Below are 12,805 nucleotides of genomic sequence, written 5' to 3' on the forward strand. Positions count from 1 at the left end.
AGTCCTGAATTTAATTTGTTACTTAACCTCTTAACAAAGAAAAACCTCAGGAAGGGCAACAGAGAAGGCAACAGTATGGAAAAACACGAGCAATAATCTGGTTGGCAAGACCTGTCCTTGTTCTGTCCTTTTCATCTTCTGCGAGGGCAGGTACAAGTTAAATCAACCTTCGGCCAATCACAGGCTGCGGTAGGGATGAATAGGAGACATTTTAACCCATAAAAGTTGGAGTTCAGTGTTGTATGGCTAAGAGACTACATTAGTTTTGTTGTGTAAGAGTTGCTTAAAATGCCTTCTTGCATTTTTTCTTTGGCCATTTTCAATTAAGCAGATTTTGTGAGTACTTTAAGTAGGTCTTCTGATTTCCCCTAATTATTACTATGTGTCCTATCGACTCCCCAAATGGACATTTTTGGTGTTTGTCTAGAAAAAATCATGGAAAAAAATAACTTTTAGTAGCTACAGGCATATATTTCAGCTTATTCTACAAATGGACTTGCTTTCAGGATACATGATACTACACTCATATTCACATCCAGTGGTGTAATGTAACTATTCAAGTACTGTACTTAAGTACACATTTGAGATACTTGTACTTAATTTGAGTATTTCCATTTCATGCTACTTTATACTTCTGCTGAACTACATTTCAGAGGGAAATATTGTACTTTCTACTCCACTATATTTATTTGACAGCTTTAGTTACTTTTCAGATTAAGATTTTACTTAAAATAACCATTTAAATTGTTTTCTCTTTTCTTTTCTTTAAAAAAATGTTATGTACTTTGTGTAAAAGTTTTTATATAAATAAAGTGTATTATTATTATTATAAAAAACATATGATACACTTTTAGAATATGATGCAGTACTATTACTATTAATCTACCCAAAGTATCTAAAATTGGCTCCACATTGATGAACTACATTAAAATGCTCTTACATGTCTTTGTTAAAAACAAACAATATAATATTGTATAATAATATAAAAATACTTTTGATACTTTAAGTACATTTCGCCGATAATACTTCCATATTTTTACTTAAAAGGGTTTTTTTCAGGGAGTTTTTTTTTTTATCTGAATCAAAGGTTTAAGGATAGAGGATGTTACATGCTGTACAGATGCGAATTTGTTATATTGGACTATATAAATATATAAATAAAAATGGACTTGACTTTCTAAACAACTGATGACCTCCAGTGTGATCCAGACACACAGAAAGTGGACAACAGCCTAATATTTTCAAAGAATATTTAAGATGAAGTGACGTTTACAAATATATTGCTGTTATAAATGTAAATATTAATACAGAAAACCAGCTGTATATGTTTATGAATGTTGTCAGACCTAATTCTCAGAATAAAACCTTTCACATGTTAAACTGAGTTCACGATCAGCTGAATCTAAATGTTGATTTATGTTGTGCTGAAGCTAACTGACTTCTTTATATGCTCAGCACTACATCTGGCACTGAAATTAATTTGTTCCCTATCACCTCCTTGCAGACACTTTGATAAGATATCTTCCAATGAGCAGCTGGAGCGTAGATTAAAGTCGATCAAAATTATTCTAATTATATCAGACAGCTGAAAGTCACTCTGCTTCAAACGACATATTTCCAGTTCATGTGGAATATCTGTATTAATGATAACTGAAACCTGGAGCGATCAGCTTTTCTTTGGAGTATAAAATCATGATAGATCTTATGTAAATGTGCAGATGCTGTTTGTTCCTCGCTTTGTAAGAAAAACTGTGAAACAAGAGGAAAACATACGGACAGAGGCTAACTGTGTCTTATGCAAAGTTTCTTATTAAACCTCCCTTTAAATTCAGCCTACACAAGCTTGATAATAGTAAGTTTGATAATAAATGTACATTTCCATACATACTAAATTTGTCATTTTAAAACAAGCTTTATGTGCATTACATTAATGGAAATTATAAAAGAAAAAAAACATCACTTCTTTTCCTGGAATTTCTTGCTAGCTTGACTCAGTTCAGATATTATCTATCATATCTCCTCCCCTTCACAGATCTGCCAGGTTATAGAGGGGTGTAGCCAACATGTAGTGGAGTGCAAGAGCTGATAAGCTTCATTTCCTGCAGATTGGTGAGTAAACAAGTTGAAAATGAGCCGTTTTTGGATTAACGTACAAGCTCTGTTGAAAAAAAGTGGAACTATATTAAGTTTTCTGAAACCGAGAGGTGAAATGGAGCAGCAAGGAGTTCAGCTGGACCAGGAAAACTTCTCTTGTTCAATATGTCTGGATCTTCTGGAGGATCCGGTGGCTATTCCCTGTGGACACAGCTACTGCATGAGCTGTATTGAAGGCTTCTGGGATGGAGAGGATGTGAAGGAAATCTACAACTGCCCTCAGTGCAGACAGACCTTCATACCGAGGCCTGTCCTGATGAAAAACACCATGTTAGCAGATTTAGTGGAGGAGCTGAAGAAGACTGGACTCCAAGCTGCTCCTGCTGATCACTGCTATGCTGGACCTGAAGATGTGGCCTGTGATGTCTGCACTGGGAGGAAGCTGAAAGCCCTCAAGTCCTGTCTGGTGTGTCTGGCTTCTTACTGTGAGAATCACCTCCAACCTCATTATGAATCACCTACATTCAAAAAACACAAGCTGGTCGACCCCTCCAAGAAGCTCCAGGAGAACATCTGCTCTCGTCATGATGAGGTGATGAAGATGTTCTGCCGTACTGATCAGCAGAGTATCTGTTATCTCTGCTCTGTGGATGAACATAAAGGCCACGACACAGTCTCAACTGCAGCAGAAAGGACTGAGAGGCAGAGAGAGCTCGAGGTGAGTCGACAAAACATCCAGCAGAGAATCCAGGACAGAGAGAAAGATGTGAAGCTGCTTCAACAGGAGGTGGAGGCCGTCAGTCGCTCTGCTGATAAAGCAGTGGAGGACAGTGAGAAGATCCTCACTGAGCTGATCCTTCTCATCCAGAAAAGAAGCTGTGATGTGAAGCAGCAGATCAGATCCCAGCAGGAAACTGAAGTGAGTCGAGTCAAAGAGCTTCAGGAGAAGCTGGAGCAAGAGATCACTGAGCTGAAGAGGAAAGACGCTGAACTAAAGCAGCTCTCACACACAGAGGATCACAACCAGTTTCTACAAAATTACTCCTCACCTACATGTCTCAGTGGCTCTATGTACCTCACTCAGATCGACCCCTTTTGCTTGTGGCACTTTGATGAAATACGAAACACTGTGTCAGAGCTCAGAGATCAACTACAGGACATCCTGAGGGAGAAATGTACAAACACCTCACTGACAGTGACTGAAGTGGATGTTTTACTGTCAGAACCAGAACCCAAGACCAGAGCTGAGTTCTTAAAATATTTGTGTCAAATTACACTGGATCCAAACACAGTAAACACACGTCTGTCATTATCTAAAGGGAACAAAAGTGTAAGAGTAGTGAGCCAACAACAGTGTTATCCTGATCACTCAGACAGATTCACTAATTGGTATCAGGTCCTGAGTAGAGAGAGTCTGACTGGACGTTGTTATTGGGAGGTGAAGAAGGGTAAGGGAGGAGTTTCAGTGGTAGTTGCATACAAGTCTATCAGCAGATTTGGAAGTGATTACAGATCCTGGGCCATTGATTTTTTCAAAAATCGTTGTCAATTTAGACATGAGAATATCAGCGTTCCCATCCCAGGTCCTCGTTCCTCCAGGATAGGAGTGTATCTGGATCACAGTGCAGGTATTCTGTCCTTCTACAGCATCTCTAAAACCATGACTCTCCTCCACAGAGTCCAGACCACATTCACTCAGCCTCTTTATGCTGGACTACAGCTTTTTTGTCCTGTAGGAAATACTGCTGAGCTGTGTCGACTTGAGTAGGCAAGAGTTACTGATCAGAAAATGTGTGATACTCAGTTTTTCCAACTACAATTTTTGTTTTGTCAACATTTTTATTTCTAAGAGCAAGAGTGTTTGGAACAATCTTAGTATTAAGCTAATGTTCCTCAATGATAATAACTCCTCAATGTTATTCCTCAATTTTTGCAAAACAAAACTGGAAATGTAAAACATGTCATTCTGACAGGATGATGATTTTCACAGGAAAAAGCTACTAAACAGAGTTTCCACCAAAGAAAAAAACCTTAACAAACGGGACGTAGTTTCAGTTTTTTATCAAATTAAATCATTAAATTGTCAACTATAGAAAGCATGGTGGAAAAGCACTCGGTAAATATATCAATATCATATACTGATATACTTTATTTAAATATTTTCAGTAAATGTTTGAAAACAAAACTGTAATTTTTCAGAATTTGGCAACACTGATGCGTTAAGTTACCATTGTTTTTATTGTAAGTAGGTCTGATATATAATCCATATATGTACTGATGAACAGTTGAAACTGTCCATCCAAACTGTCAACTGTCCAATCCACTAATAGCTTGAACATTTCTATGCAGATTATTATGATTATAGTTGTTCTTATCATTTTAAGTTAAGATTTCTCAATTGCTATGATGCTCATGATGGTCTGAATGCTGTGTAGAGTTGACTGTCTCATATGTTTAAATGAATGATTTGTGTGAAGTTGAGGATATACTTAATTAAAACTTTTTTTTAATTTTAATTTTTTACTTTCTCTCTCTTTTTATTTTTGGTGAATCAAGACAAAACACAACAGCTGATGACATACATACATACAGTGAGAAAACCATGACATTAAATAGAGGATATTGCATGAGTGTAAGATGGGGATTGATGTGGTGAAAAAATTCCAGTTTAGGTGTGATGCGTGTGTAGTTTGTTAGGAGAGCATATGGGTATTGTTGGAGGGTGCTTGTGTGAGGCTGACGTAAATTTCCTTTTACAAAAAGGAGCACGGTCTCATAAGCTCAGTAGCTATAATGGGACAATAACTTCACACAGTTCAGTCAAAAGACTCATAACTGTCTGGAAACCATTGCTCTTTCGTGGACAGTTTAACTATGACAGAGGTGGTTAAATAAAAGTGTACAGTGCAACACAGCTAATAAACTACAATAGCTTCCTCCATTTTGGACTCTCCGGTTCTGGGAACGAATCCACCGATCACAGTGATTCAATTGGAATGACTTCGCCATGAAATGTTGTTGTTTTAAATCCTGGTTTGTCCAGGCTTTTACACTGGGCTGCAAACTATCCCAGTACTTACTGATAAAACAGAACATCATCATGCACGAAAAGCAACTCTGAGGCCACCAAACTGGGCAATTTACAATCCGTGACAGCACCTCGAGATTCTGTCAATTAAAATCACAAACTGCATCAGGACCAGTGTTGGACAGAAACTTGTTACAGTAATATAATTACTTTTTTCAGTGATGAGTAGTGTAAGGGATTACAATTTGAAATTCAGTAATTATATTACATTTACTGATCCCAGTAACGTTCTGTTACTTTTACACTTGGGGGTCGGCGTGCTCCCCTTTTACAGGGATTAATGGAGGGTTGATATCAGTTTGGTCTCTGCGTTCGACTGACAAACAGCTCTGGAGGAGAGGAAATGCAACTTGCAGTAATTCCAAAGTTGTGTTGTAGTTTAATTGGCATGCCTACATTCAGGAGTCACCTGACGTTATTTTAGTTCAGAGTTGGAGATGTGTGTGAATCGTGCAGCGGAGGTTGAGACTTCTGGAGTGCTGTTTGCAGTCACTGAGGCTTTGCTAACGCTAGCTGTTGGGTCAGTAAATTCTTCCAAACTGTATCCTGCATACTTGTTAAACTACAAACGTCTCATTTTCTATTTCTACATGTGTTAAATACAAAAGATGCAGCATATGGAGGTGGAGGGTTTTGAGCTGTTTAAAGGCAACTTTGATGGAGCTGACAGCTGAGTAATGAAAGTAATGTAACAAGTAATTTAACATGTTACTTTTGCTGCTGAGTGATAAGTAAAGTAATGCAATTACTTTTAAAATGAGTAACATGTAAACAGTAATTATTACAGTTTTCAACTAACTTGCCCAATACCGATAGTGACAGGCCCTCTACTTCTGCCTAGCTGGCAGCCTCTCTCCCCCTCCTTTCCCTCTATGTGTGTGTGTGTTTGATTGCAGGAGTGGAGTCAGATGTGCGGAGTCAGGTCACCAGCTGCCAGCCATCATCATCATCCTGCTCTGCTTCAAATACCTGGTTCCAACCTCACCACTCTGCCAGATTGTAGACTCAGTTACTCTGTCAGTCATGTTCCAGTTCCTTAAATATCTTTACCCGTCAAAGCTTTTTGTTAATTCTTGTTTCCATCTGCCTGCAGCATTCTTGGCCTGACTCATGCCTCTGACTCCCTCCTGTTCTACCCAGAACCTGCTCAGTATTACCTCAGTTCCCCCAAGCCCTGCGGACTCACCCTGCCTTGCTTCGCTCTGCCCAATCCCCTGCTCTACCCTGCTCAGCTCCCTCAGATTCTGGCTGCCATACCTCAACCTCCTCCCACCCCCCACAGGTTCCTCCTCGCCCAGCCTTGGTCTCCGCCTGGCCTCAAAGACTCTGCTGATTCTTTCTCCACAACATCAGGTTGTTAATAAAGTCCTCCTGATTCCAATTCCTCGCCTCTGTGTTCTGCACGTTGGGTTCTCTGTACTAACCCGTAACAGATCGGCATCATATATGGCCTTGGCAGAGTCCAACACCCACTGACGATAGACTTGGTTTACTGCTGAGAGGGCAAACACAGTTCTTACACAACGACTACATGGTTAATAGACTGACAAGACTTGGAGTCAGTACCAACTACACGTAGAAAAGTTCAACTCTACAAATGTTACTGACTCTGGAACAAACTTCAGGGAGGTAGGCAGGTGTGAAAAAGCCAAAAGCAAACCTCCATAGCCAGGGGTCAGTTCTCTTTTGACCCTGCAAGCTAACATTCAAGGTTGACTGGCTTTTAAAGCTGATAAATGCCTGTGTCTTATGTATTAGAAGCATGACTGAATGAAGGGCCATGTCATGTTATTATTGTAAACTAAACACACCCTGCCTATGTCAAACCACTCCTCTTCTTGGAATGAAGCACAGCCTGATAATCCTCTCTTCTTCTTTTCCTTGACGGAGCTCTGCTGCTTTGTATGCGTTCAAGACATATGGGTGAAAATCTGATAAAATACCTGTAGAGCTGATCATTGATATTGCGTGTATGTTCTCATATCAAGCATACCTCATGGTCAAGCATGTTTTTCCGTCATTGCTGGTTAGAGTGTTGAACTGTCGGACATTTGAAATGTGCAGTCCCCTGGTTCAGTGACCTTCATTGTCATGTTGTCACAATGTTAATGAAAACAGATCACACCCTGCGTCTTTCAAACCAGTCTTCTTCCTGGAATGAAGCAAAGCATGATAACTCCTCCCTGTCTGTTCTGCTCTCAAACATTGTTATTTAAATATGCACTTGTTCCCTTCACTGAGTGGAAGAGGTGACGAGCCACATTCACTTGAGCTCAGCAAATGAAAAGCAAGAAGATCAAACTTTGCATCTGAGCACAACTTTTGTAAGTTAAGTGAGATTATTATTATTATTTTCATTTGATAAAACTCCAAACTTCATTGATGACTAAATATTTCCCCTTTGTTTTATTTCAATTGTGTATTTTGAGTAAGGACAAAGAGTCAGAGCATTGTAATGTTGTCATTATCTTAACATTGTCTTATTTAATCACACCTTCTTTCAGACCACTCCTCTTCCTGGAATGAAGCAAAGCATATAACTCCTCCCTCCAAAGTCCATTTTGTCCAGGTATTTCCTTGTTCCCTCCTCCTCACAGATCAGCATTTTGAAGAAGGGTGGCAATATGTAATGAAGTGCAAGAGCTGACGAGTCACATTCACTGAAGTTCAGCAAATGAAAAGGAAGAAGGTCAAAGTTTGGATCTCGGCGTAACTTTTGTTGATTAAGTGAAATGGATGTTTCCTGTCAAGGAGGTGAAATGGCGCAGCAAGGAGTTCAGCTGGACCAGGAAACAATTTCCTGTTCGATCTGTCTGGATTTTCTGAAGAATCCGGTGACTATTCCCTGTGGACACAGCTACTGCATGAACTGTATTAAAATCCACTGGGATGAAGAGGTTGTGAAGGAAATCTACAGCTGCCCTCAGTGCAGACAGACCTTCACACCGAGGCCTGTCCTGGTGAAAAACACCATGTTAGCAGCTTTAGTGGAGGAGCTGAAGAAGACTGGACTCCAAGCTGCTCCTGCTGATCACTGCTATGCTGGACCTGAAGATGTGGCCTGTGATGTCTGCACTGGGAGAAAGCTGAAAGCCCTCAAGTCCTGTTTGGTGTGTCTGGCTTCTTACTGTGAGAATCACCTCCAACCTCATTATGATGCAGCTCCATTAAAGAAACACAAGCTGGTCGACCCCTCCAAGAAGCTCCAGGAGAACATCTGCTCTCGTCATGATGAGGTGATGAAGATGTTCTGCAGTACTGATCAGCAGTGTATCTGTTATCTCTGCCCTGTGGAGGAACATAAAGGCCACGACACAGTCTCAGCTGCAGCAGAAAGGACTGAGAGGCAGAGAGAGCTCGGGGGGAGTCGACAAAACATCCAGCAGAGAATCCAGGACAAAGAGAAAGATGTGAAGCTGCTTCAACAGGAGGTGGAGGCCGTCAGTCGCTCTGCTGATAAAGCAGTGGAGGACAGTGAGAAGATCTTCACTGAGCTGATCCTTCTCATCCAGAAAAGAAGCTCTGATGTGAAGCAGCAGATCAGATCCCAGCAGGAAACTGAAGTGAGTCGAGTCAAAGAGCTTCAGGAGAAGCTGGAGCAGGAGATCACTGAGCTGAAGAGGAAAGATGCTGAACTGGTGCAGCTGTCACGCACAGAGGATCACACTGAGTTTCTACAAAATTACTTCCCACTTACATATCTCAATGAATCCATATACTTCGCTCCTATCCACCCCAACTGTTTGTGGCACTTTGATGAAGTGCGAAACAAGGTTTCAGAGCTCGGAGATAAACTACAGGACACTATGAGTAAGGAATGGACAAAGATCTTGCTGAAAGTGACTGAAGTGGACGTTTTACTGTCTCGAGAGCCGAAGACCAGAGCTGAATTCTTGGACTATTCACGTCAAATCACACTGGATCCAAACACAATAAACACACATCTGTCACTATCTAAAGAGAACAGAAAAGTGACATTCATGGCAGGGGAACAATGTTATCCTTATCACCCAGACAGATACATTGACAGGTGTCAGGTCCTGAGTAGAGAGAGTCTGACTGGACGTTGTTACTGGGAGGTGGAAAAGGGTGTGGGAGGAGTTTCAGTGGTAGTTGCTTACAAAGACATTAAGGCTTTAAATGAAACATTTGGACAAAATGACAAGTCATGGGCATTAGACTTTTACAAATGTCGTTATGAATTCAGACATAACAACATCTCAACTCTCGTCTCAGGTCCTGGTTCCTCCAGAGTAGGAGTGTACCTGGATCAGAGAGCAGGTATTCTGTCCTTCTACAGCGTCTCTGAAACCATGACTCTCCTCCACAAAGTCCAGACCACATTCACTCAGCCTCTCTATGCTGGTTTTTATCTTTATGGTCCCACTGGAAACACAGTTGAGCTGTGTGTGCTGAAAGTCCCACTTTACTCAAACATGTATTTTTCTTCTTCCTCCATCAGTTTGAAGGACAAGGTGAAGCTTCTCTTTGGATAATGATGTATGTCCAGAATTTCATACCGAAGACTGTTTTCACATTCATCTGCTGAAAGTTCATCTTAAATCGGAGTTTAACTCGTGTACCTATGAATGTGATTTGTGACTTCACAATTACTTTGGAGCCAATTGTAGTTCCATATGGAACTTACAGAAGTGTGATGTGGAAACTTGAAGCCTCCAGAGCACAAACACTGAGATCGGATTTTACAGTGAAGTACGAGACATCTACTGTCCAGCAGTTAAACCATTGTATATTCATGGATTATGTATCTTTAAATGAGGGAGAAGGAGCAGATGTCATTTTAACTTTTTTGTGGAAAAATTATATCAGACACAAATTATTAGTCAAAGAAGAGTATTTTATGTCTTACAACATGCCTGCAGGGGACCTTTAGTAGGTAAGAGTTCACAGAATATGCACTATATTCAGTTTGTAACACTGGTATTTTTGATTTGCTCAAGAGTGATTGGCACTTCGGTGTTTCCAGTTTGAACTTTAATATTATGAAGCTTGCTGTCAGTTATTTGCAGTCATAAACTTCTCCACTAGAGTTCGCTCTTCACATATGTGTACTTGTGTTCTTGTCTGTCAATTACAGTACACTATATGGCCAAAAGTATGTGGACACCCCTTGTTGTAGAACTTGTTTGGTCCAGGCCTTGTTGGTCTAATGAAGGGAAATTTTCTGAATGAGAGCAAATCCCTGCAGACAGGTTACGAAATCTGCTGGAAAGCCTGAAACCAGAAGAGTGGAGGCTGTTTTAGTAGCAGATTAATGATGTTGGAATTGAACAATCACATATGAGTTCAACGTTTGGGAGTCCACATATTTGGTCATGTAGCTTATTTATCAATTTTTCAGCAAGAAATATGTAAATAAGGTTATTAAATATAAATATGATATAATAAATATATATTATTTTATTTAAATCATATTTTGAATTTCTGATAGATTTCTTTTAACCTGCTTTGTGACATTTTTAACTGTCAAAGAAATGGAAAACAAAATGTAAATATGTACATGGACCTTTTATCACAAACATAATCTCATTGTCTCATCTGCCACTGATGTAATAGATATGTTTTAGTTTATGTTTTGTGTAATAGATCAATATTTGATGAATGTATTGAATTTCACAAGCATTTATACACAGATTATGCATATAATAGTTATTGTTATTCTGGGATTTCTCAGTTGCTGTGATGGTTATGATGGTCTGAATATATTAGACTTTTTAAAAAGACTTTTTCATGCTGTGTAGAGTAGAAATCTTCTCATTACAGTCCATCTATAAGGGAAGATTTTTAATTATTATTATATATTTTTTTAACCTAAAAGACAACTGTATTTTATCTGCACCTTCCTACTTCCACCTTCCATTTTGTGCATTACATTATCTAACATACATTTACTCTTTGTTTCGTAGTTTTCCCCTTTTCAAATATAATTTTAACCCTTGGAAGTTGGCTCACAGAGAAGCTCTTGACAGGGTGAAAACTGCATGCACTATTGCAATCTGTTCACTTTAAACTACTCATAAAAAATTGTATTTACACTTTCATCAAAATATCTAGAAGCCACTGATGGAACTTAGAAAGATGTGTCTATGATTTTACCTTCAGAGGGCTCACCTGTAACAGTCTCTATAAAAAGTTGATCAGATAGCAGCTTATACACTAAAACTAAAAACACATTACTACAGTTCCCAGATGTTTACACTGGCGTAATGTGTGTCAAAGATTTGAATTGTTAAGTTGGTTTAGTTGGTAAGTACAAACTCATCACATTTGGGTTCATACATAGTTGTTAATTTGCAAAAATTCAATTAAAACATTTCAACAGACAGAAAATTACTTTGTTTTCAGTGTGTAGTTTTGTGCATCAAACTACAGCACATAAACACTCTAGAAGAAACAACATAATATGCTAATATATCAAAAAAATACACACTGAAAACTAAGTAATTTTCTGTCTGTTAAAGAATTGTTTAGTCTAATTTATTGAGAGTTTTTGCACAATAACAACTACATATGAACCCAATTATAATGAGCAGGTACTTACCAGTGAAAACAACACTTTTTTTCCTGTTCTTTCTTATATTTTGTATCAAATTGCACCACCTTTTCTGTAAAACATCTTAAAAATTCATTGTTAAATACCTGCAAATTACGCAGAAAATTTCTAGTAAATTAGTATAAAATTAAGGAACCTGTAAAATAAAGCGTCACCTACCATTGTTATTTAAAAGTAGTGAATGCTTTAGGGCCATTACATTTCTGTTCTCCTGCTTACTACTCCAAAGTCAAAGCAACACATGGAGAAGCAGTATTCAGTTTTTATGCACCACATATTTGGAAAAAATTAGCAGACTACTCGAAGTCTGCTTTTGCCTTTTATAAAGTCCAGCTCCACTCAAAAATATGTTTTTCTTCTTGTTCCTACTGTTGAATGTTTGAGCTTCACTGTGCAGAATGATGTAAGAGGAGAGTTTATTTTCATGTTCATCTGCTGAAAGTGGAAAGTTTCTCTGTGCTAATTAAAAATCCAGTTTTAAGGGTTGTACCTACGAGAATGATTTGTGACATAACAAATAGTTTGTAGCCAGTTGTGCTCCAATATTCAGCTTACACAATTACACAAGTGTGATGTGGAAACTTGAAGCCTCCAGTGCACAAACAATGAGGATGGACTTCACAGTGAAGTAGGAGACATCTTGTGTCCAACAGTTAAACTTCTGAAATGAAATATATTTGCACATTCAAAGATTTTGGAATTTTTAATGAGGGAGAAGGAAGAGCTGTAATTTTAAGGATTTTAATAAGATAATTGAACTTTTTTGTGTGGAAAAAACATATCAGACAAAAAATATATTTACCATATTCAATGTAGAGTATTTTATATACATCTTAAAACATGTCTGGAGGGAATCATTAAAAATTGCAGCAGTACATGTTTTAAGACATAAAAATACTTTGAATGATAATTTGTGTCTGATATGGTAACAAATAAAATGTCTAGTTAAACATTCTTAAAATTACATCAAATCTTTCTCCCTCATTAAAAAATCATCACATTTCTAAATCTAAAGCATTATGAAAAACATTGTTTAAATAATAAAAATA

General features: G+C 38.4%; 2 protein-coding genes across 2 annotated transcripts; both read left to right on the forward strand.

The window, feature by feature from the left end:
- Positions 1–1,917: 1,917 nt before the first annotated feature.
- LOC137194635 (tripartite motif-containing protein 16-like) lies at positions 1,918–6,563 on the forward strand. The gene has a single exon (XM_067606733.1). It carries the CDS (start codon positions 2,129–2,131, stop codon positions 3,860–3,862), a length of 1,734 nt encoding a protein of 577 aa, XP_067462834.1. The 5' UTR covers positions 1,918–2,128; the 3' UTR covers positions 3,863–6,563.
- A 143-nt stretch (positions 6,564–6,706) lies between these two features.
- On the forward strand, positions 6,707–12,477 carry LOC137194633 (tripartite motif-containing protein 16-like). The gene has a single exon (XM_067606732.1). The coding sequence runs from the start codon at positions 7,915–7,917 to the stop codon at positions 9,676–9,678; it is 1,764 nt and encodes a 587-aa protein (XP_067462833.1). The 5' UTR covers positions 6,707–7,914; the 3' UTR covers positions 9,679–12,477.
- Positions 12,478–12,805: the final 328 nt, after the last annotated feature.

This window comes from Thunnus thynnus, chromosome 12, assembly GCF_963924715.1.
Source record: "Thunnus thynnus chromosome 12, fThuThy2.1, whole genome shotgun sequence".
Taxonomy (NCBI): Eukaryota; Metazoa; Chordata; class Actinopteri; order Scombriformes; family Scombridae; genus Thunnus; species Thunnus thynnus.